This window comes from Rhinolophus sinicus, chromosome 2 (genome assembly GCF_057876585.1).
Source record: "Rhinolophus sinicus isolate RSI-liver-muscle chromosome 2, RSI-T2T, whole genome shotgun sequence".
Lineage (NCBI taxonomy): Eukaryota > Metazoa > Chordata > Mammalia > Chiroptera > Rhinolophidae > Rhinolophus > Rhinolophus sinicus.
The window spans coordinates 18,126,987-18,152,637 of NC_142502.1; the positions used below are offsets into that span (position 1 = coordinate 18,126,987).

The following is a 25,651-nucleotide window of genomic DNA, read 5'->3' on the forward strand; positions in this document are numbered from 1 at the left end:
ATAGTGGTATGACTCCCCTATCTATGGCTCTGTGGGTGTTCCTTTATGGCCTTACCATATCCTGCGTTCTTATGCGGGAGCTGGAGCTGAGACCCCGCATGACACCTCACATGACATCTATGTTTAATCTTTTTGAGGAACTGTCAAATCATTTTCCAAAGTGGCTGCACTATTTCACATTCTCACCAACACCAGCAACAAATGAGGGTTCCAGTATCTCCATATCCTTGCTACTTTCTTTTTAATGCTATTGTGAACAACTAACAGACACACAAAAACTCGTGGAGGGTAAGGATGAACAGCAACTTGGCCTCAATTTCAGGGAGATAATTCGGGCGGGGTGGAGACCTAAAGGTCAGGAGTTCAAGCCCATCCAAAGGGGAGGCAGCCTCCAGCTTCGGCCTATTGTGCCTTTCAAGGCTGCGGCCCCTTCTTGCCAAGTCTGCTGGGTTTTTAAGAGAGGACAAAAGTTTGGATGTTTTTTGTGAAATTATCCGATTTTTAATTTTTATTTTGGCAACTACTTAAATAAAAGTTCATGTGTACCTGTCAGGTATGGTCTGCTGTTTTGTAACCTCTGCGGCAGAGAATACCAGTCGTTTCTAAGCTCACAGACTCATGATATTAAGTCACTGTGGTTACTGCCAGCAGAAGGACCAACAGTTACTGTTGTTACAATGCTTCCATCCAATGCAGCTCCTCCCCCCGCCCATCCCTCTGCTTCCCATAGGATGACGAGAAATTCTGCAAGCCTTGTTTTGTGTGATGGCATACAGAATAGCCCCTCGCTTCAGTGGGTCTCATTTCTAGCTGACACTGTGTTCAGCGAAATGTGTTCAGTCAGGTTAAGAAAACTGTTTCCCTCATCCTAGCCTTCTCTGGCCTCCTTTCAAGGAAGGAAGCATGAGAATTTTGGTTTCCTGTCTCACTCATTCGAGTTCCCTGAGCTACAGAAAGGCGGTGAGTTCCTGTGATGCTCCTGCTGAACCAGGTCTTAGCAGATCCCCAAAGGCGGACAATGTCACCATAGCGAATGTATGTAAAGTCTAGACTACTGTTCAGAATCTAGTTAGATGCATTTGTATTTGTCCAGGCTGATAAATGTAACCTGCCAACAGCAGCAATTTTGTTAAGGATCTGTCCCAATGAGTAAAAATATTGAGATTTGCCAAACTGTGTCTAAACATTTATCATTTCAATGTTTTTATACTTTTGGAGTCAGGGCTTCAGCTTATCGAATGCCTTAGGGGGACCTGGGAGTAGTGAAAAATGTCATCCCTGGGTACTCGCCACCCCCATGGCTTTCTATAGATTTTCCCTGTTGTATAGGTTGACTAAGGAGTATTTGATGGGAAGGAAAAGGCATTCAGAGCAAAAGGCTTTGCAAGTGGAGCGTGGGCTGAGTTTCAGCCCCCACTGTCGCTCCGCCTAGTGCTTTCGTACCGAGTACGAGCTACACGGCGGTATGCTGAGTAGCTGGCTGGAGAGGCCACCGGGTCAGACAGTCCTGGATGGAAATCCTGCTTCTGTCACTTAGTAGCTGTATGACTTTAGGCAAATCAGTTAATGTTTCAAAAACTTGGGTCCTTCTCCTGTTTAATGAAGATTATAACTATGTCATAGAACTAGGGAGAGGATTAAATAAAATATGTGAGAAAACCAGTACGGTGCTTAGACACGGTAGATAGAAACTCAACAGATGGGAACTTTTTATTGTTATTAAACGTTGTTTAGGAAAAGTCTCCCAGACTTAGGACTAAGGTGCAAGATTCACTGCATGTCCTACAGGCTGGGGCAGTGTTCACCTGGCCCACTTGAGAATTATTATCTATAAGATTATTCATGCTTTCATTTGTCTATTTACTGTTGACTAGGACCTAACCACCAAAGTTCCATATTACATCTTGCAGGGGTGTATCTGTTAAACATACCAGTGAATTTCTGTCTGGTAGAAGAGATAAACCCAAAGGTCACAGTTTTATGGTCCAGTAGGACATGAATCAATTTTGTATTTAATTTAGTTATCTTCTATTATTCTTTCAGTGTCTATGTACATTGTATATTGAATTCTTTTTGAACCATCTTTACCATCCTGCTGGTTCCTTCATTAATTTATACGAGAGTCATTTGGGAAAATTATACTTTGATAACATCCATAGTGCATATTTTTGAATAGGTGGCTGGTTCCATGACTTAAGATATGAGTACACTTTTTCCTCCTAAACTATTTCTGCATTTCCAGAGCATCTCTGAGTTCCTAGTAAGAGCTCTCGATCTGGAGGAAGCCCAAGACCTTTTCTTAGCTCCTAATTTATCCTTTTTTTTTTTCCTGTTGAAGGTCAATGGGGTTTCACTAAAGGTCCCCCTTTCCAGTTACCACTAACCCTTACCTTCCTCTCTGGGGGCCTCTTCTTCAACTAACTGATGAGTAAAAGAATGTTTGCCAACCAACCTTCTTCCTAACTTCCTGTCCCCATTTCAGAAACAAGCACCCCTAAATAGTTTTATGTTTAAAATATTTTGAATATAAACACATTCAATGGTTAGGAAAAATAAGCAAAGGGAAAATTACAGTGTTCAATTTCTTAAAAGCACCTGTCAGGTCCCCCCCCCCCCCCCGCCGACTCCTGTCCTTCTCCCCGACCTCAGTCTCCATTCTCCATTTAAGTATAAATGAGCCAGCTCTGCTTTCAGCTAACCTCTTTTCTTTTTACCAAACTCTCTGCAAGTTCCCTTGAGAATTTCAAATCATCCCTTCCAGTCACTACTCTTTTATTCCTAGGAGTTGCATTATCAAGCCCTCTACCCTCTTGGAGAAAGGGGTTAACTAGCCTGCCATTCAGCTTCCCCCAGACCTGGGAGGATCTTTTTACAACTGAAGGAAGCCCTAAGATGGTGTCTCTAACCTTGAGGTCCAGCCACCTGGCTTGGCCCTCTACTTTCCCTAGGAAAAGTCAGTTGAGGTCATTGCTGAACAGAAAGCCCAGGATTGACTGACCTGCTAAGGAGAAGTTCTCAACTGAGAAGTGTGAGAGGAAGTGTGGATTTCACAATGCTGAGTGTTGGATGGGATGTGTGAGGGAAAGGGCAGGTTGATGCTTTTGAAAAGGTGTATGCCTCAGGGTAATTTTATCCTTAGAGCATTTTTTAAAATTACTATTTTTATTGTATAAATTACAGAGAAAGAAGCTTTGACAAAATTGGCTGTTGGTGATGAACTGAAAATGCTGTACTTCTCTATGGCGGGATGGAGTGGGAAGTGGAATTGTTGGAATCTCCTGGAGATAGGAGACTTTTATATGTATTAAAAAAGGATATGTGTGTTTTGTTTTGTTTTAATAGTTGAGAAACATGGGAATTTTGGACAGAGCCTTGGTACAGCTCAAATCCTTCTATTGCTCCAGATTCTCAAAGGGATTTCAAGTATTCTAACCTACAATCTTCCAACCCAGGAAAGTCAGCAGCAATATGCAAAAGATTCTAAGCTGTATTCAAATTCTCTCTGGAAGGTTTTGTTTTTTGTTTTTTACTCTACAAAATTGGAAATAGTATACGTGACACATTAAACTCTTAGATATGTTCTGACAAGTAATATACTAATAGTTATAATGGTCCCTGAACTATTTGGATGATATATGGTTTACATCAGTGGGTATGTGTACACATATACAATATTATAAGGAAAGATTTATGATGTCTCATTGACTAGCGAAAGATTGCTTCAGAAAACATAAATCACAAGAAATCTAAATAATAGCTTTCCCAGAGGGGGCTTCGAAAGAATTAACATTTGAATTGGATCCTGAAACTCTAAATTTGAACTTACCCATTGTTCAAGAAAGATTGCAGTTATATACAAGATAGCACTTTAGAAATGAAACTCAAAGAAAACAAATTAATTTGATCTTTAAAATATATTGCTAGAATTATGTCACTCTACTGAGCTGATGCTTATTCTAAATTCAGCGTATCCTTAATAGCATCAAGAATCTGACTTCAAATGGATTTCAGAAATAATCCCTTTAATAGATATCATAATTCTTTGAAATGTAGAAAGAAATCTCACATGGAGAACTCAATGAGGAAAAAGAGCATAACACAGCTTAATAACTGGCAAAATGCTTCACCTTTCCTTCTTAAATCTGTTTCCATTACCAACAAGATAGGCATATAAAGGCATAAAATGACCATTTTCTAGGACCTGAGGTTAAACCCACTTTAAATACCAAGATATTTATGTCTTATGGACTCATTGATCAGTTTAGATTGCCACTTATGATTCATGTGTTCCATCATTCTTAAGGATGAAATTAGTTACAGGAAATGACAGGAAATTATCTATTAAGAGCTAATAGAGAATAACTCATTTAAATATGCTGGGATTTAAATGATTTTCCTTATTAGAAATCAAATTATATATATATATATATATATATATATATATATATATATATATATACACATACATATACACACACATATACACACACATACATACACACACACACTTATATATTATATATATCTTTAACTATAAGCTGAATAGATGACTTTTAGCACTGGCTCTGTCCCTTCCTTGCTGTGGGCTATTTACTGGACCTTTCTGTACCTGTTTCCTCACGTATAAAAATGGGGATAACAATAGTAGTTACCTCCTAGGGTTGGTGAGAGAATGAAATGAAATAATATAAGTATGAAAACCATGTGCTTGACACATGATAAGGGCTCAGTGGCTGTTATAATTTTCATGGAGAATAAATTCAAATGGTCGACAAAGTATGACTGAGACTTTGCAGTATGTCCTTTCATCCAGATTTTGGTCTTGCTCTTCTTTTTAGTTGCATTTTACTTGGTACACCACGTAGCAATAACATTTGTATTACATTTAAATTCATACCTTAAAATAAGCAGTTACATATTTTGTTCAGAGGCTTAAAGGGGTACTTTCGGCAGTTAAAATTACTCAATTTCTTTATGATGAGAAAAGAGCAATAATGTGTGTTGAAAAAATATATTGTTTTCTTTTTTTTTGTTAGTGTTTTATCTATAGAATGGTATGAAAGAATTTCAATCTAAAAATGGAAATTTTGTTTATGGTTTCCAGAGACATGAACAACTGACCCAGGTCGGTTGATGTCGTAAAATAAGCTGAATTGAGTTTTGATTGACTGGACTGTTTTATTCAAAGCTTGTCTCCGTTTGTTTTTTATTTTGACAGAGTCTAATGGAACTCTCCTCTCTTTACATTCCCTGCCCATAAATACAGCCCACCCACCCAAACCCTTAGTGGACTGGCCTGTAGCTTGCTACAGTTTGCACTTCCTGAATTGCAATTCCTCTATTCCTGAATAAACTCATCTTTTTGACAATTTTGAGCTTGCCTCAGTTTACCTTTATTTAGTTTGACAATGGACAGTACTCACTTTGGAAGAGCTGGAGGAAATACGTGCTATTTGGAAAGTATATAACACAGGCAGTATGGCAGAACACACGAAAGTCCTGAATTGTCACTTCCCAGGGTCCTTGCATGGACAAATGACTCAATTTCCTAAAATAAGGCTAAGAATAGTCTGTAAGAGCAGTTGGAATAAACAGACTCACATGCCACTGTGATTTAATGTCTGCTTTGCTAATGAATCAGCTGTGTTTGGCCAGCCTTCCTGTCTTCACGTTTTTTGTGTTCACCCTTAAGCTTAGCAACCAACCAAACATTGAGTGGAATATTAATATTTAAGAGTAAGATGTAGTATTAGTTTACTGATTGTGCCACAGAAAGACTGAGTTTGTATGGTTTACATGTTTGTACTTTTTTCTGTTTTACTTAAGATATTCTGCGTGCATAAAATCTTGGCTCCTTCCCACACTATTTCTAAGCTTTTGAATACTGGTAAAAATATGCCTTTGTGTGTTGTTTGGTCACATACGAGGTTGTTATGTTACAAGTTGATGAATACATAAATGTAAGAACACGAGAACAATTTTATTAAAAAATCAAAAAGTAACGATGTAAAACAGGACGTCTGATCACCTTACATCAATGACAAAAATCAAAGCTGCCCCCAATATAGTTTTCTTTTGATCAAATAGCTACAAACCTGTTTCTTGACACAATAATGCTTTTTACGTTGAAAAAATAGTTCTGACTTTTCCTGAAAGCCAATTTTAAACAAAAGGTTTTATTTTTATGGCTTTAAAAATTATGAATGTCGCACATTTATAGTCACAGAATTACAGTTTTTGTTTTGTTTTACCTTGGAATTTGAAAATATTTGCTCCAAAGCCCTTTTACACGTACTAAAAATATTTATTTTTTTTCTTTGAAAAAGGAAAGTGATCAGGTGTCATTTCAGGCCTCGAATTGGACTAAACAACGGAAAAGTACTAAAGAGTTTTTGTATCATCTCTGGGCTGGGAATGGCGCCTCTTCCACCAATCAGAGAAACTTTAGAGCAAAGTCTTTCAACGAGGTCTTACACCCTCACTTTAAAGATAAAAAATCTGGGGCCCAGAAAGAGCAAGAGATCTGTTAAGGTCCGGAGCTCTCCAGGCACTCGGTCCAGAATCGTTCCCAACTTCACTATTTCGGAGGCTGCCTTTCTACATGCCATTCCCTTTTTCTTTAGGAACCTCATAAACATAACTTCCAGTCATTTGGAAAGATGACTAGAAAACCGCAAGACTCATGAAATATTTTCCTCTCTTTCCGAACCCCGTTTTATCTTTCTTTTCTTCCTTTCGCCGCGTCCCCAGCCGCCCGGGGAAGCCGCGGTGCAGGAAGGGGCGGCTGGGCAGGGGCCAGTCTGCGTCTCCGGGACAGGCGGGTGGTGGCGCCCGCTCACCCCTGCCCGCGGCCATAGGTCCAGGCGTGGCGGAGACCGTGACTCCTGGGCCGCGTGATGCAACCCAAAAAGGTGCCGCGTTGCACGTGTCCCCGCTGGAGCCCCGGCCACTCGCCTGCAGGCCTCTCGCGTCGCCGCCCAATCGCCGCGCCCGTGTCGCGCTCCAGCCGCGTCCGCGGGCCGCGGGGACACCGGGGATCGGGAGCCGAGCCACCCGCCGCCATGCTGTTCCGCTTCGGGGTGGTGGTGCCGCCCGCGGTGGCCGGGGCCCGGCCGGAGCTGCTAGTCGTGGGGTCACGGCCGGAGCTGGGGCGCTGGGAGCCGTCGGAGGGCGTGCGCCTTAGGCGGGCAGGCAGAGCCGCGAGCGCCGGGGCGCTGGCGCTGCAGGAGCCGGGCCTGTGGCTCGGGGAGGTGGAGCTGGCGCCCGAAGAGGCGGCGCAGGCCGGGGCGGAGTGGGGCCGCGTGGACACGTTCTGGTACAAGTTCCTGAAGAGGGAGCCTGGAGGAGAGGTCTCCTGGGAAGGTACTGGGAGCTGACGCTGTCCGAGCGCGCAGCGGGGACCCCGGCCTCAGGCCGGCCCCGTAGTCCCCGTTGCGGTGCTTCTGGGCACTTTGCCCGTCCGAGGGCCTTCGAAAGCCGCCCGAACTCCCCGGACTCCCCGAGCTGACCCACCTCTGCTGGCCAAACTGTGGTCGCCAGTCGCGCCTCCGGCTCCAGACTGGTCCCTAGATTTATGTTGTGTCCCCGCCCTCCACCCCTTTGGGTCGTCGAGCCTCCGACCTCTTTCCCGCACCCAGTTCCTTTCCTGCTTCGTGGGCCGGTTCCTTCCTCCTCCGCGTCCTCCCTGCGCCCGGTCCCTGGACTGCCTAGCCAGCCCCGTAGCTCGTGGGCTCACTCCTCAACTCTTCCTGAATTATTTTTGTGCCCTCCTTGTCTTACCCTAGTTCACTGAAAAAATGACCCAACCAGTGAAAATAGCCTTTTCGCTAATCCTAGACTGCAAAGTGCTGCTTACTGTGTGTCCACCATCCTCCCCCGCCCCCCCCCCACCGCTTAGATTTGAGATTTGAGAAAACTCAACTAATCTAAGACGTTGAGTTTTTCGGATTTTTTTAAAATCTCAAATATATGACCATGGAGGCATGCCCTGATGTCTTAAAAGTACGCGCTGGTTGAAGAAAAAAAATAAATAGAGGAATCACACATCTTACGCCCACTGCTCACTGTCCAATATGTGTGTATGTATGACACTTTTAAGTGTCCCTATTTTTAGCTTTCCTGATATTCCTCCAAAAGTTCTGAATAATTTGCTAATATTGCTATTTCTCAGTGTATCAACTTGAACTTTTCTGTTTTCAGATTTTCTGAGTTACCATATAAATTATATTTTATTAAAATTAGACAATATCTACTGACAGCTGCTCTATATCCATAAAATCAACCTTGATACTTGCTATGAAATATGAGGAATTTAGCTCAAGTTCATTATCTCTCTCCCCCTGCTGAATTTTATATTATTTTAAATTATGTATAATTTTATGTATGTTTATTATAATATATGTAACATATATTGTTCCATTTTATATAATTTATATTGTTTTGTGTTACTTTGCCTTCCTATTTTAGATTGATAGGTTGATTCTAAGAATTCTAAGTTAGCAAAGAGTGTTCTGAGAAGGCAAACAGTGTCTAGGAGCAAGAATTCTAGAGCCAGAATGCCTGGGTTCACTAACCATCGTGCCACCTTGGGCAAATCATTTAGCCTCACTATTCTGTTGTTGCTGACCTGGCGAATACATTTAAAGGACTTAGAATAGGACATATATTAAGTGTTAAGTAAGTGCTAGTTATTTTACTATTATGATTAGTAAATGATTACTTACTGCAGAACCAAGTAGTTCAAGTAGACTCATAGAAAAGGAAATATAATTCTGTGACATAGAACCTGTGCCACTAGAAGGAAAAAGTCTTTTCTTTTTTACTGTATAAATCATGCTCAGATTTTACTTAAAATGACACCAGAATTGGTTTTACTTCATATTAGGATGGCAGTGTTCTTCTACAACTTGTTTTAAAGTTTCTAGTTAATTTTTTTTTAGCAGGAGAAACACACCAATCCTGAAAATTTCCCAGGTTAATTGCATTATTTGATGAATGCACATTACTTACTTTTTGAAAACATTTTTTTTCCTTAAAGAATTGGGATTTTTATTCTAATTTTCACTAATATACAGCCTTCTGAGCATAGCTATCAGGGACTTTTTTTTTTAATTGAACTGTGTTAGTTGTGTTGTTGTGGATTCTGTTGTTCCTCTTTCTTGAATATCTTAACAATTTTGTTGGATTGTATCCTCAAATAATTTTCTAGAAGCAGTAACTGGGAGATAAAATATCTGAGTCCTTAAATGCCTGAGAATGTCTTTGTTTTGCCCTCACATGTGGTTCATCATTTGTTAGAATATTCTAGTCTCAAACTAATTTTCCTTTTGAAGGCTTTGCCCCTGTACTTTCTAGCATCCACTGTAGTTGATAATTCTGATGTGAAAATAAGCCAATTTTTTTGTAGGCAGTGTTTTTTTTTCTCTTGAAGGTTTTAAACTTTCCCTTATGTTATTTTACCAGGATGTATCTGAGTTTTTGTTTTTTTTTTTGTTCATATCTCTTGGCAATTGGTTGGCTCTTTCAATTCTAGGAATTGTTTCTTTCAACTCAGGGAAGTTTTCTATTATGTATTTCTTTGTTTCCTCCTCTCTGTTTTCTCTGTTCTTTCCCCTGAAATGTCTGTTGGCTATATATTGTATCTTCTGTTTATATATTCAGCATCTCTTAACTTTTCTCTGGTATTTTCCATCTTTTCTGCTTGGATGGGTTTCTTTCCCTGACTTTGTTTCTCAGACCACTCTCTGTTTTTTTTTTTTTTTTCTTTTTTCTATACTAGCCATTCCATCATTTAGTCCTTACACTGGACTTTTCATTCTTGGCAATCATATTTTTAATCTCCCACATTTTTCTGGTATTCTCTGATTGTTTTTTTAATTTTTTTCCCCAGAACTACTTGTTCTTCCTATATGGATGCAATTTGTACCTGAATATTTCTGAGGACATTAAATTGAAACGGTTAAAAGTTGTTTTTTGTCTTGCGTTAACTTTTTTTTCTTTGTAGTCAATTGGGTTTTTCATGATGATTTTTTTCATGCCATAGATTTTTTTCAAATATATGGTAATCCTTGGATGGCCATTCATTTTCATGAATGAAGGATATGTTGATTAGTTTAGGGCAGCTATGCTGGTTTTCTGTTGAAATTGCTTATTTTTATTCACAATCCCCTCTAAATGGGAGGACACTCATCGGATACTGTGTAATTTAGCAGATTTTGTGGAGGGGAAAGTTTCTCTCTTTAGGATGTATGGCTGGGGAATCAGCAGACCCCAGGTCCCTATCATTAGTAAAGTTAAAACAAAACAAAACAAAACAATTTTACTATGGGGTTCAATATTTTAGTATATTTTCTTCCTGAATGGGTCTGCCTTTTTCTTTTACCTTTCAGGTCTGTTGGGACATCTCAGTATCTGTTCTGCCTAGATCTCTAGCCCTTACCCCCATGCCAGGGCCATTTCCTGGCAAACCTTTCCCCACTATGTGTGTTTAGAGCACACTTATTTCATGTTAGGAATAGGGTGGGTTGGAAGGAGGCAGGTGGTAAACCTTTCCTTCAGCTCTGCTCCAGGCTGGCATATGTTTATTTGTTAGGTCTCCTCTTACATATTGCACTTTTACCTAACTGCCTTCTTATTTTTTCTCATAGCACCTGTTCTTTTCCTTATACCTCTTATTACAGTATAAAATCACATTAGTTAATTGGCTTGGACTCTTTGGTTGTAAGTAATAGCAACTGAACCAAACTAAAAGAAGCATGGGGTCCAATCTCTCCTCACTTGCTCTCTAACTCTCTCTCCCTTCCCCTTAGATTTACTTTACTCAGGCATTGGCTTTGTTATTTCAAGCTGACTGATTCAACCAAGCTAGACTTCCCCATGGGGAACTCCAGGCTTACATACTTAAAGCCTTTATCAAAATGTAATATAATTAGAACCATATAGTGTATGATCGTATAGACTTTTCAGACAGGCTTCTTTCACTTATCAATATGATTTAAGATCTATCCATCTCTTTTTGTGGCTTGTTAGCTCTTTTATTTTTATTGCTGAATAATATTCCATTATAGGATGTACCACAGTTTTTTGAATCCATTCACCTATTGAAGGACATCTTGGTTGCTTTCAGGTTTGGTGATTATGAATAAAGCTGCCGTAAACATCGATGGGCAAGTTTTTGTGTAGACATATGTTTTCAGATCAGTTGGGTAAATACCTAGGATTGGGTTTGCTGGATCATGTGATAAGATTTATTTAGCATTATAAGAAACTACTAAACCATTTTTCAGAGTGCGGTAGCATTTTTCATTTCTACCAGCAATGAAAGAGAATTCCTGTTGCTCCATAGTCTCATCAATGATTGGTATTGTTGTTTTTTTTTGGATTTTAACTTTTCTAATAGGTTTGTAATGGTATCTCATTGTTTTAATTTGCAATTCCCTAATGATAAATGATGTTGAGCATCTTTTCATATACTATTTGCCATCAGTATATCTTCTTTAATATACAGATGTTATATTTGAATGTCTGCTCAGATCTTTTCTCCATTTTTAAATTGGGTTGTTTGTTTTCTTACTGCTGACTTCTAAGGGTTCTTTGTATATTTTTTGTACAAGTTCTAAAGAGATACGTGATTTGCAAACATTTGCTCCCAGTCTGTGACTTGTCTTTTCAAATTCTCTTAATAGTGTTTTTCTCAGTGCAGAACTTTTAATTTTAATAAAATCCACCTTACAAATTTTTTCCTTTCATGGACTGTGCTTTTAGTTTTGATTTAAAAACACAACAAAAAAAACTTATCCCCAAATCCAAGGTCACCTAGATTTTCTCCTATGTTATTTTCTCAAATTTTTATAGTTTTGTACTTTATGTTTAGGTCTATAATTCATTTTGTGTCAATTTTTATGTATGATGCAAGGTCTGTGTATAGGTTCTTTTTTTTTTTTTTTGGTATTTTTGTATACAGACATCCAATTGTTTCAGGACCATTTATTGAAAATACTATCCTTCATTTTTTGAATTGCCTTTATCAAAAATCAGTTCGCTATGTTTGCATTGCATGTGTTTTTTCTGGGCTCTGTATTTAGTCCCACTGATTTGTGTGTCTCTTCTTTCACCAAAATCACACTGTGTCAATGACTTTATACTAGCTTTATAGTAATCTTGAAATAGTGGAGTGTGATTTGTTCTCCCACTTTGTTCTTCTTCTTCAGTATTGTATTGGCTCTTCTTGGACCTTTGCCTTTACATATACATTTTAGAATCAATCTGTTATTATCCACAAAATAGCTTGTTACGGTTTTGATTTGGATTGCATTGAATTGATCAAATTTAGAAGAATTGACATCTTAATAATATTGAGTCTTTCAATCTATGAATGTGGAATTTATCTCTATTGAATTAGGTCTTTTTTGATATTTTTCCTTAGTGTTTTGTAGTTTTCCATGTGCCGACCCTGTACATATTTTGTTAGATTTATACATAAGGTTTTTTTTTTGTACTATTTTAAGAATTATATTGTTTTAAAATTTCCATTTTAAATTTCAATTGTTCATTGCTGGTATGTAGGAAATAAGTTGACTTTTGTGTCTATTGATTTTTGTTTGGATGCTGGACATTTTGGTTTTACATTGTTTCAAAGAGTTTGGATTTTTTTTTTCTTCTGACAGTTATTTGTGGATTAGCTAATTCCTTTTGAGGTTTATCCTGAAGGTTTATAAGGGCAGGTCTATAATAACTTTTACTGTAGGCCTAAATTAGCCCCACTGCTAAGCCATGAGCTTTCTAGGTTCTCTACTAAATGCTCCATGTATCAAACAAGGTCTCTTCACTCTGTTTGGTGGAAACTCAAATGTGTCCCAGTTCTGTGTGAGCTCTGTATTTTTCTTGTCATTTGTTTGCATAGCTCTCACAAATTCCCCCTTATGCATCCACAGATTGGATGCAGCCAAAGAGTCTAGGAGACCTTTATACAGATTTATAGACCTCTTTCTCTGTATAACCTTATCGTCTCTGGAATTTGGCTCTACAAATTCCAGTCCCTTTATTCTAGATTTGGATTTCTATTTCCTCAATCATGAGACTATTGGGCTCAATCTATTTGGGATCCCTTCCCTGTGTCATGGTTCAGAAATTCCCTACAGATAGAAATGCCTGGCACTCTTATTGTTCACCTTGTTTATATTCCTTCTCTCAGGGATTACAGTCCTGCACAACATTAGTAGATATCTAAAAACAGTTGTTTCATATATTTTGACATTTTTCTAGTTGTTGCTTTTATAAGCAGGAGAAAAAGTCACTGACTGATTTTTAAAAGTTTGCAGGTAGATATTTTTCCAGATATTTAAAAAATTTTTCCAATATTTTTAAAATTGTTGCAAAGTAATTCCTGATTTTGTTGTTTATTTCTAATATTTTAATGTACATATGTGTATATGTACATGTATACCAGACACACAGAATCACACATGTAGAATATATCTTTCTTGCTAAAATGAGATTTTCTTTGAGAATATATTTTGTCATTCTGAATTTCCTTAACTCTTAACTTATGACCTTCTGTTGAATTTTGTCCCCACCCAGCAAAACTCTGGATCAGGCTTCATAGTCTTAGATTGTAATGGCCATAAATTCAATGTTCAAATTATCATTTTTTTACTCCACTCTTATTCCTTCTACACAAAGTGTAACTTATCTTCATATCACCTTTTGTGCAAGAACAGTGATTGTGTTAGAGTAGAACTGATATGAAAATTTTGAATTCTTAAATAATCCATTATTACTACTTAAGAAGATTAAACAAATCAACATGCAACTTTATATCTTTAAGATAATATATTAGTTTGCTAGAGCTGTATTACAAAGTAATATTCTAGACAAAAGGCATCTCTTCTGAGGGCAGCATGAAGAGACCACTGTCCAGTGGAGAGAATAAATGTTTGGAATAAGATAAATGCAGATTAGACCAAATTCTGCCATAGACTTGTTGTATAACCTTACACACATTACTGAACCCAGTGCATTTGTTCCTTCCTTTCTACAAAGGAGTGAGAAGCATCCCCTCTGGGGTTGTTGTAAGGACTCGTTTATAAAGTGTTGAGAACAAAGTAGTAGCTATAACTTTAAGATACCCAACAGTTTTAGGTAGCTTAATTACTTCTGCCTTTCCATTTTTACTAAGATGAACTTGATTCATCTTAAAGACAATATCTATATGTATGTTCATAGAGGCAGCAGTTTTATGTAATACTGGACTACGCCATACTCTGACCCCAAATTATAGCAATGTTACCTGTATATTCTCGGCCATGCTGCAGCCTTCAGGTAACCACTTGCAGTACCCCTTTCTGCTCATGATTCTACTTTGTGCTGTGCCTTGATGAAGACTGGGTTAGAGTAAAGGATAGATGGACATGTACTGTATTAGGGATATCATTCACATTCCAGCCAAATTTTGTGAATACAATGCACCCAATTTTAATTAGATAAACTGAGTAGAAGATAGGTCTCCTAAATATAACCTTGGTCCTTTGTTTCATCCGTTATGAAGTAAGAGTGTTTCAAGAGCACAGCTATGCTTACTACATGCAAAGGAACCATCAAAGGAGTCATTGGAAAGGTGAGCTGAGACCCTTCCAACCAGTCTTTTCTCTTGACATTCTCTTACCCTCCTGTCCCCACTTTCTTTCTTCCTAATATTCATTTAATGTGTTGTTTCAGTCAAAACAACACAAAATTTAGAAAATATTAGTAAGAAGGACATTTGAATAAAAATGAAAAGCATCGTTTTCCCACTCTTGTATCAAACCATAGTCTGCCACGTATCCAAACAAGTTGTGCTGGACTAAATTATAAAACTATAAAATAATCCAGGAGTAGATATTGTTGTAGTTTCTCATTCTATCTTCCCCAGTACCTGATCCTCAGCCTTTGCCAAAAAGTTCATGGGAGCTGAAATGAAAATATTTGCTGCTTTTGGATGACTTGTTCATGTTCCCTAGAAACAGAGTGAGGTTCTAATTTTAGGGAAATTAAAGAAAATATTGTTGCAGGCTGACGCTGTGGGGAAGGAGAAGAGTTATGAAACTCTTTTCTTTCAAAAGGTGGTAGAACAAGTACAATCTTAAAAGTGTTCCTTGGTGCTCCTATGGAGACAAAACAGTAAGCTCGATAAAGCATTAATATAAACCAGGAGAACATATTCTGTGGTGTTTAGGAAAATATAATACATGTGGTGGAGATTTTATACTTCATTAAATATGTTTCTTTGCATAAAGATAATGCTTATGAGTGTTTGGGATTTGAGGATGAATGAGAAAAAGATTTATAAATTGGATCTGTAGAAAGCCGGGGAATGGAGCGCTTAATGAGGTGATGGAAGTCTGAGGAGATTTCAGCTTTCTGGGAAAGAGACCAGTTCAGCCGGCAAGTCAAGTCTGACTAGCTGGGCTTCCAGTAGGTATGAGAGAAGGCTCTGTGTCTTGGCAGCAGCATTGGTTCTGGCGCTTCTGTAACAGTAAGCTCATTAAAATGTTTTGTTATTCCAACACCATAAAAATTTGAATTTTGATAATTTGGAAAATTTTCTCAGTTTTCTGCTCTGATGCGATCCTGGGCTGTGTCCCGCTAGCTCGGGTCTGTAGAATGGCTAGTATACACTGGAGTGAAAAGCTTAACATTTTCAAGTCCATGACCTTCATGTTTTTAAATGTTAAATCATAATGTCACATTAACATAGAGCTTTCTCCTGAATTTTAGCAATTAAATCATAGAGAACCAGAGGAATGGTTACTGTGAAATGATTTTCTTTTTCAGGTTTAGTTGTAGAAAGCCATACTGTTTCCATGAGCAAAGATAATTTTTACCATCATTTGTTCTCTTATTGCCACGATTTCTGGATGTTATATTTGTAGATTTTATGAACTATTTGTACCTTTGGAATAAGTTAATATAACATTTACGTTCATGTCTTTTGCCATAATTACCAATATATTACTTTCTTCACTAATTGAAATCACTAAAAATCTATGTATCTGATGAGTGCTACAATCGTACAGAGCAATTTCAGAACTGGAATAATTCAGACTCACATACGCAGAAAACAATGGGGGTTACACTGTTATTTTCGTGATCTCAGATTCAGAACAATTCTAAATGTCTTCTATTGAATTCTGAGGTTGTGTAAATTCTGAATGTTGTGTAAAAAGACATTGGTTCATAGTGCAGCTTTAACACTTACTAGTTCAGAATAATTATGAGGAAGAATTGAGTTATATATATGAATATTCTTTCTAAATGGGATGTACTGAAATTTTTGATTGACGATTTTTGTCATTGGATTATTTATGTTTATTATTTTTTTATAATATCTCAGCTTTTATTTGCAATGAAGGGGTATTCCATAAAAAATTTTTATTAAAAAGTACTTTACTCCAGAGCTGTGTATACATTTTTACACAGACTTCAGTCTTTACTTACTTAATCTATTTAGAAATCTAAAATTTTAGCTTGATAGTATTTTCTTTTGATTGTGGTTGAAGAGGCTTTATTATTTCTCAAAGAGATATACTTAGAATTCATTAATGAATCAATGTAATTAGGTATGGGGAATGTAGAGATACATAATCCAAATGAAATTTAACAAAAGTCACTCTTCTAGGTAATCTGCCATTACCAAGGGGAAAAATGCCCTGAAAATAAAAATGTATTAATTTTATTAAACCTCAAATTTCAGTATTGTTTAAAACCTTATTTTGGTATTAGTCATTGAGAAAGAATTTCTATTACTTACCTTCCCTCAATTAAAAAAAAACAAAAACCCTAAAACAACAACAAAACACACACACACAAAAAACCCTAACATGAGAATCAGTATTTGATTCATTTATTCAGTTCATTTAACAAACAATTTTGAGGCTCAGTTATCCACCTGGAATTGTGATACGTGCTTGGATACAAAGATTAAAAACTCACCACCCTTGAGTTTAAGAAACTCATATTCTATCTGAGAAAAAAAAAAGTATGTTAATCAAGTACGGATTAGAATGGAAGTCTGAAAATCTGTGTGCAATGTAGGAATAAAGTTCATCCTGGAGGGAATTCAGGCCGGGGAGGAGCGTTGGGGAGGGGTTTAGAGAGGGGATAATATTTTGAACTTAGTATTTAAAGAAGAATAGGATCTTTCCTATTTATTGTCTTTCTATAATTATGGAAATACAAAGAAAACCAAAATTGTTTTTAGAAAACTGAGGTGAATCCAAGAGGAAGTGGGTGCTCTGACTTTACCTTCCACAGGTGAGAGTCATGAGTAAGGCTGGTTTTGTTCAAGTGACAAAGAAAGAAGCAAAATCTGAGGATTCAAAGCACTTCAGCTTGTGTGGTAGGGCTCCCTGAGAGTCCTGCGATAGTGTGTGTGTGGGGGCCCTGTATGCGTGGCGGGCAAGCTGTATGAGGGAGAGACTGCTGCAGGGACCGCTGGTGAGGAGGGTGGGATGGGGGCGAGCGGGAGGCTGGGAGGGCGTGTCGCTGGGGGGCGGAGGGCGGGGCCTTCCTTCTTGAGGCCTGGAGGACGTGGGCTGGGATAGCCTCGCTTGCTGCCTTGCTTATCTTGAGTCATCTCTGTTGGCATGCAAGTAACTCGAGTAACTTGCAAGTGAATTGTCTGGATACAGCAGTGATTCCCCAACCTGCTTGTGCATTAGGATCACGTAGGGAGCTTTTTAAAAAATATAACCAAAATCTTTTTTAAATTATAGTTGATCTAAAGTATTATATTAGTTTCAGGTGTACAATATAGTGATTAGACAATTATATACCTATGAAGTGATCACCACAATAAGTGTAGTATAAGAATAGCATCATATGGTACCGTACATGTGATAGCTATAACAATGTTATTGACTGTATTACGTGTGCTGTACTTTACATTCCTGTGTCTAATTTTATAACTGGCAATTTGTGCTTCTTTTCATCTCTTTTACCCTTTTCATCTCTTTTACCCTTCTCCTAACCCCCCTCCCATCTGACAACCATCAGTTTATTCTCTGTATCTATGAGTTGATTTCTGTTTTGTGTGTTCGTTTATTTGTTTTTTAGATTCCACATATAAGTGAAATCATATGGTATTTATCTGGAGGTTTCTCAAAAAATTAAAAATAGAACTACCATATGACCCAGCATTTCCACTTCTGGGCATTTATCTGAAGAAATCCAAAACATTAATTTGAAAAGATATATGAACCCCTATGTTCACTGCCTCACTATTTACAGTAATGAAGATACGGAAGCAAGTTAGGTGTCCATCAATAGATGAATGGATACAGAAGATGCGTGTGGGAACAGAGCCCCAGAGAGTAGTTTACAGGCTCTCGGCCTCATGTGGAAGGGTACTGGCTCGGGTGGTGAATGGCTGTCGGCTGTGGCTGATTGGCCATCAGCTGTGGCCGGTTAGCCGATTGGCCGCTGGTATAACTGCTGCGACTACAGAGGACTGCCGAGGATTGCCGAAGATTGCCGAGGAGCCTAGCAGAGCCGAGCAGAGCCGAAGAGAGCGGAAGAGGAGAGCCGAGAAAGAGGAACAGAGGAGAGAGTGGAGGAGAGTCGTGGTCGATCGGTTGGCGGAAAGGGGACGGCAGGTCACGCGTCCGGTGGGCCCAGCCTCCAGTGAGACCATAGTGGTATGACTCCCCTACCTATGGCTCCGTGGGTGTTCCTTTTCGGCCTCATCATATCCTGCGTTCTTGTGTGGGGAGCGGGAGCAGAGACCCCGCAGGCCGCCCCGCATGAAAAATGGCGCAGCGAGCAGTGTCTCCCGCACGACAATGCGGTACATATATACGATGGAATATTACTCAGCCATAAAAAAGAATGAAATATTGCCATTTGTGATAACATGGATGGCCAGAGAAGGTATTATTCTGAATGTAATACACAGACAGGGAGCTTTTTAAATGCACCCATTCTTGGGTCAATCAGGGATCTACAGGATAGAGCTCCAACCGTAGACCTCTCTCCTCTGTGTTACTGAAAATCGCCTTTTCTCTGTATGTTTGGAAACGTTGGGTGTTGCAGACTGTTAACTGTTTACTGATACCCATGTCCTCTCCCCACGAGAGGACTATTCTTTACCCTGTTGAAGAAGCATATCTTTATCTTTGTCACGTGGCTAGCTTTAGTCAAAATGTGACAGGAAATGATGTGTGTCACTTCCTGTTGTTCTGCGTCACTCTTTTCTCTCTGCCAATAGATTACTGTTGATGATCCAAATAGTGATTGCTCTGTCTGTGGTCCCAGCATGAAGATGAGGACAATGTGAAGGAGAGCCCTTCGCCAATCTGCAGTAAACCCTAGCCTGGGAGAGAAGTAAAACTTTGTTTTCCTATGCTACTGATGATTTGGGGTTGTTTGTTACCACAGCATTTCCCAGGCCCTAAAACTATGCCTGGCATTTGGTAGGTGTTCATTAAATACTTGATAAATAAATGAACGTGAGCATGTCACTTTCCAGATGTGTCAAACCGGAACTCTCATAACTCCCCATCTTCCCACCTGCAGTGTGGTCCTGGGCTAGTGAGTTGGTAGCACAGGAGAGAGATGCACCATTGTCTTAAAGCAACAGTTTTTCTAAAAGACATTTGAGGGAAAAAAAGCCACATTTTATAATTAAAATGCAAAGGTATGTGATATGGAATAGAATGCAAATTGTACACAACTTTTTAAAGGAAAAATACAAGTCTTCCAAGAATTTTCATCACAGTAGGGCACTGCTTCAAGCTGTATTCTCAAGATGCCTTGGAAGTGTTTGAGAAGCTTTGATAATCTCTGAGTCTTAATTTTTTCCCTCTGTGACATACAGGGTTTGGACGAGAGTAGAGATGTCCAAGGCTCTGTGGTGTGAGCAGGAGTGGACTGGGCCCCCGCAGGCTTGGGCTCCATTGCTTGCTTTGCTACTAAATCAACATAGAGCCCTGTCTGGTCATTTAATCAGCTATAACCTCAGAATCAGGAAAAGATATACTCACACTTCTGCTATCTGTCCCACTGGATTTTTTTAAGGAATAATATTTTTGAAAGTATTTTGAAAATTATTAAGCTGTTTTATTCTTATAGAAAAGTGATAGGGAATTCTTACAATGTTTTCAAATTTTGAAGATTTTATTTATATTATGATTCCATTGGGTGGCAGTATTTCACATGTACTCCACTATAATTTTCCTGTTTGTATATAATGTCATAGAAAATAATTTAATTGACATTTTATTCTCTCCCATCCTTATCTTTCCCCTTCCCCAGTCCATGGTCTACCTCCCAATAAAATAATTCTAAGAAAGCATTACCATTAATTTAAAAAAGAGTTAATGACTTAAATGTGGGGACAGTCTCCCTAAGATTTAGCAATTTATCCCAAACTTCTGCTTTATCTGGGAAGTGTTAGATAGCTTAATTTTGCTCAGATATGAGCAAATTACTTTAATGTAGGTAATTAAAATCAGTTAAAAATCACCTATAAAAATCTTGTGATTGAGTTTTTGGTGAGTGCTTTAACAATTTTTCAATAAACTCATGTAGGCATTTTTGACTGATAATACTAGTGATACTTTTTTATCATATGTATCGAAAGATCATAAAGTTATGCTGAATCCTTTGATGTCTAGGACATGTTTGAGAAATATTTTATCATGCTTTCATGTTAGTTTACTTTGTGTCAGAATTTCTTAAAGAACAAATTCCACAAAATGAGTTAAGTAAAAAAGTATACTTGTAAAGGTTTGTATAAGTGATTACTTGCTAACTTCTGTTGATACTAAGGTTTCAATATAAGTAATAGCCTAGGTCTATTAGAATACTCTTGTCCTGTAACATGGGAAAAAATTAGAAATCTGTAGCAATGTAATGGATTGCTTGTTTTTGCTTGTAATGAGACCATTGATGCAATTTGTAAATTGCCACAGTTAGTTACTACATTCTTTGCACGAGAAAGCTGCTTTGAAAAATTAGGTTGTTGAAAAGTTGTTTATAAAACTTCTTGTACATAGAGAAATCTTTATTTTTAATTGGCTGACACTTGATAGAACATTTAAATTGTTTTCTGCCAAATAAACCTTTGCTGTTTTCAGGGAGGAAAAAAAGAAAAAGTTGTTTAAAAAATGGATGTCTAAACTTGATTGCTATGTTAATGAAAATTTCATCTCTTTCTCTTATGGTCATAATTATGCACCACATTTTCTCTCTTCTAGTATATGGAATAATGATAAGCTGTATGCACTGTGTGCATGAGCATTAAAAAAAAAAAAAAACTGGGGGGAGGATGAGCCATAGGTTTTTTCCTGATTTTCAAAGAGACTTGTGACCCACACAAAGTAAAAAAAACCCTGATATTTTATCATTTCATATTTTTGAAGTAGGTTTAAAAATTGCTTTAGAAGTTTAACCTTATCAAATATGAGTCATTTGTACAAGTGTCTCTTAGTTTCAGTGAAGGACTTCAGAAAAATCTCACAAATTCTTTGTGCACAAATTAGAAAGCAGCTAATAGATTAGTTAGTTGGGTTCATTGCAAGATGAGCAACTGAATCTAAAGTGCTCTGATTAATAAACCAGGAAGAACACTAGGGTGAATACAAATGGCATGTCAGGTCACTTGTCTAGGTGCTTTCCTGCAGAATCTTTGTATCAGTGATTCAGGAATCATGCTTATCATATTTGCTGATGGGAAAACTGGGAGAGAGAGTTGCTGTTTTGTTTGAGAGAAGCAGTATTCAACATATTAAGTCCCAAAGGTAGGAATGAACCAATAAGAAGAAATTAATAAAGGTTGTCTTGTATTTAAATTAATAACTTATTTTTTTTTAAATAGAGAAATTTGTCTTGATAATTCAGAGGGAAAAGATTTTGGAGATTTTCAATTAGTTTAGGGAGAAGTTAGCACAGTTTGGGTAGAGATTAGTCAGAATTTTTAACATAGGTGAGTTGCTGGAAAAATCAGTGGTCTTATCTTTGGAACACATGAGCCCAGGTGAAGTAACTGTTACTGTGATTCTTGTCTTGAAACATATAGGTCTGAACAAAGCTGTTGCTAAAAACAATTTGAGCTCTTTTAGTGATTTACCTGTTTTGCAAGTTACCGTGCAGTTTGCAAACAGATTGGAGGGACTGGAAGAATGTAAGAGAACAGTAGCTAAGACTTGTTACTGAACACCAGCCATGGTAGGTCCCGTGTTTAATCCTTTAAATGGATTATCTAATTGAATTCCCTACAACAACTCTCTTGTAAGTAGTAAAGAGTATAACTGGGACTGGGGTCTGTATGTTGAGCCCATGATCTTAGGTGCTGTAATACACTGCCTTCCAGGAGAAGAGAATTATGGAACCGACAGAGGAGAGTTTCAACAGACAGTGGGCATTATCCTGAAAGGCTGCCGGCAGATAAAGGAAGGTGAAAAACAAACCTGACAGTTAGGAGATGAGTTCATTTAAAGTTTTTTCAGTGGAGTGTTGAGGGCAGATGTCAAAATGTAGTGCACTGAAGAATGAATAAGGAAATGAGGTGGTTCGGTGAGGACAGGGCCAGTTAGAGGAAGGATGAGGTTATGCGAGATGATGGCAGGGCAGAGACGACAGGAAAGCCAGAGGAGGAGGGATTTAGGGAGGTTTAGGGCTAGAAATAGAAGGGGGAGATTCTGTGTCATAGCAAAACAAGTCAAACAATCAAGCACTAGACAAATAGCCTCTCTCTCTCTCTCTCTCTCTCTCTCTCTCTCTCTCTCTCTCTCCCTCTCTCCCTCTCTCCCTCTCTCCCTCTCCCTCTCTCCCTCTCCCTCTCCCCCTCTCTCCCTCTCTCCCTCTCTCCCTGTCTCCCGCCCTTCTTCCCTCCTTCCTTACTTCTCCTATCTCTCTCTCATCTATCATCTGTCTGTCTCTCTTTCTGGCAATTTTCAAGTTTTTAAAGTACATTAAAATGCTTTTAGTTTTGCTGTTGATTTATATAAAAGTAATTTACAGTTAATGTAATGCATTGGGTACTTTTGAATGAAGTTGGGTAGAGACATGTGAAAACTAAAGAAATGTGTTCATCTTCCACAATGATTTGCTGGAGAAAGATGATGTGTTCCAACCCGTCACAGTTACCATCTGTGGCCTAATTAACATTTGTTCTCTCCACTTTCCTTGGCTAACAGGATTCACTGTTAGAATCCTGACTTATTTTGGTAGAGGTAGGTGGATCCTCATCCACCTTTAACTGGGATGGTAATCTTACTTCTTGGCTGGCAGTTGCTCTAAGGATGGCTGTGTCCCTTAGTTCTGGCTAATGAGAGGTAAGAAGTCATTTGGGTGAGGCTCCCAGGAAAGCTTTCCATTGTCTCATGAGAAGGAGCTGAGGCACTTCCCCCTTCTCCGTGGCTAGGACACCAGACATGATGCCCAGAGGTCACCCTCTGAATGTGAGGTGACCTGCATGCCCACAGAGCCAATGTGTGAAGATTGGCAAAGCAGACGCTTAGAAAGCACTTATTTGTGTGTCACTAGTTCTGGGCTACCTGGCTTTGCACCTCTTGTTATGTGAGAGACAGACCTGTATTTTTAAAGTCACTGTTAGATTTCCTATTGCTTGCAACTGGACATAGTCCTAAAGAGAAGCAAAATCCTTCTTCAGCTGTTTCTTACACTCGTACATGTGTAGTTTATGGCTTTTCCAGTTTATGGCTATGGAAATTTTAAGATAGTCTCCATAATTGACTCTCTTTAATTTTTGCAGCCTATAATGTCTCATTAAAAGTATTTAAAACAATCTGGCTTATCAACTTCAGAAACAATTAGTCTTTAAAAATTAGGTTTGACCACTCTATCCTCTCTCTCAATCAACTGGGCATTTTCTAGTTTCTTTCCAGTAACTAGCGCAGTGCCTATATAATGTTCACATCAGCTGTGTCTCCGTGATGTCAATAAAATATTTTTGTTATGGAAGAAACCAAAGCATGGAGCCATCATAGATGGATATCACATCACAACTGGATCAAACTAGATCAGTTCAGAGGAATATTTGGTTAAACTATTTAGTCCACATTCTAAAAAGTCTTAATTGAAGAGAGATTTCATGCCCAAACATTTACTTACTATGCAACTGCTAAAATGTATGTCTGTCGGGGTAGTTGGGTTAGGAGTTAAATGTAAAATAATCTTCAATGTTCTTCAGACTTCCTGGGATGAGTCTGATTATTCTGTGTTCTTTGTATCTAACTGTTGGACACTCTTGAGGTATGGCTGCTAAGGAAGATATCGTCTTCTGCCTCAGCATTATTTGACTTAAAGTACACAAAGATAGGTGACATAGAAGCTTTTGTCGTGGGCTTCCAGGTGCCAAAGGGAGTAGTGAAATCTGGTTAGTGGAATTTGCTTTTTGTAATGAGTCTAATACTGATATAAAAACTTTATCAGTTTTTATAGTGTGACTTGGATTTGTGTTCAGATGATGAAACACAATGAGTAAGTCAAGTCTGGGAGTACTGTGGGGAGAAAAAAATGACCTGCTAATTTAACAACAGAAGTCTAGACATTACTATAAAAAATGTTTATGTGACAGTAGGGAAATCAACATTAATATTATTAGAGCAATTAAATAAAATTTATTGAACACATGAATTGCATGTGACATAGAAAGGGAATGTGGTAACCAGCAAATATATCTAATTATGCAGAGATGGAGCATTTTAATATCCTGATCTTTTTGTTTAATCCAGTGAGTGATGATGTAATTAGCTACCGAAGGATTTGATCATTTCAAATCAGGTGGACAAATCTTCAACTTCACTCTAGATTATCATCACATTGAATGAATTATTAATAATTAGTCTTGGTGCTTTGAGTCAAGCTTATTAAGTTTCAGTTTTTCTCTAAAAATTATATAAGAAGGAGAGCTCTGCTATTGTACTCAATTTTACATGGAAGCATAATTGCTGGGTATTGCCATTGTTTGGGATGTTTTTAAAGAGAATCGTCAATCTTTGAGATGCTTCCCATTTTGAGATATGTGTATCATCATGAATCACTAATTAATATAAATCTGTGTTAAAAATATGTGACTTAAATAATAGTTACAGAAGTGGTAATTCTCTGCTTTTCCAGTTTATGAAATCCAGTTGTTTTGCAGTACTTGCTTTAGAATTTGATAAGTTATATGGATCTCCTGTGTGTCTATGTTTTCACTCTATCCACCGAAATAAGCAGATTTGTTCTTATCTGTTTCCTGCTTTGAATCATACTCATTCACACATTGTTGTGCTCTTTGTTATGTATCTAAAGCATATCCCATTTTCAGTCACAGTTTGAGACCTGTCCCCTCTATCACAAATCCTTTCTCAGTAATTCTAGCTCACACAGACACAACCATCTTTGTTTTCAGTTTTCTACATCTGTGTACACACAACAAGTCTATCATAGTTTTCTTTCCTAGTGAGCCCATTGCTCCTTAAAATACATCTTAATATAGCATTCCAGTCACATACATTAAAAATGGTGTTGAATATGAAACCTGTTTCCAATCTTTGAATAATCTGTTCATGTGTCAATATCTTATAGGTTTAAAATTATTTTCATCATTTAGTTTTGTTTCATTCACTAATTGCTTTGTGTAACCTTTGTCTCATCAACAATGGTCCAT

General features: G+C 38.1%; 1 protein-coding gene across 4 annotated transcripts in view; it reads left to right on the forward strand.

The window, feature by feature from the left end:
- EPM2A (EPM2A glucan phosphatase, laforin) overlaps positions 1-25,651 on the forward strand; it is a 116,121-nt gene that overhangs the window by 40,481 nt on the left and 49,989 nt on the right. For 2 of the 4 annotated variants that reach the window (XM_019744462.3, XM_074333686.2), the window contains exon 1: positions 6,920-7,362. The exons of 1 other annotated variant lie outside the window; for it this stretch is intronic. In XM_019744462.3, the coding sequence (XP_019600021.3) occupies positions 7,062-7,362 (301 nt within the window). In that variant the 5' untranslated portion in view covers positions 6,920-7,061. One more of the 4 variants, XM_074333684.2, reaches the window with a different exon arrangement.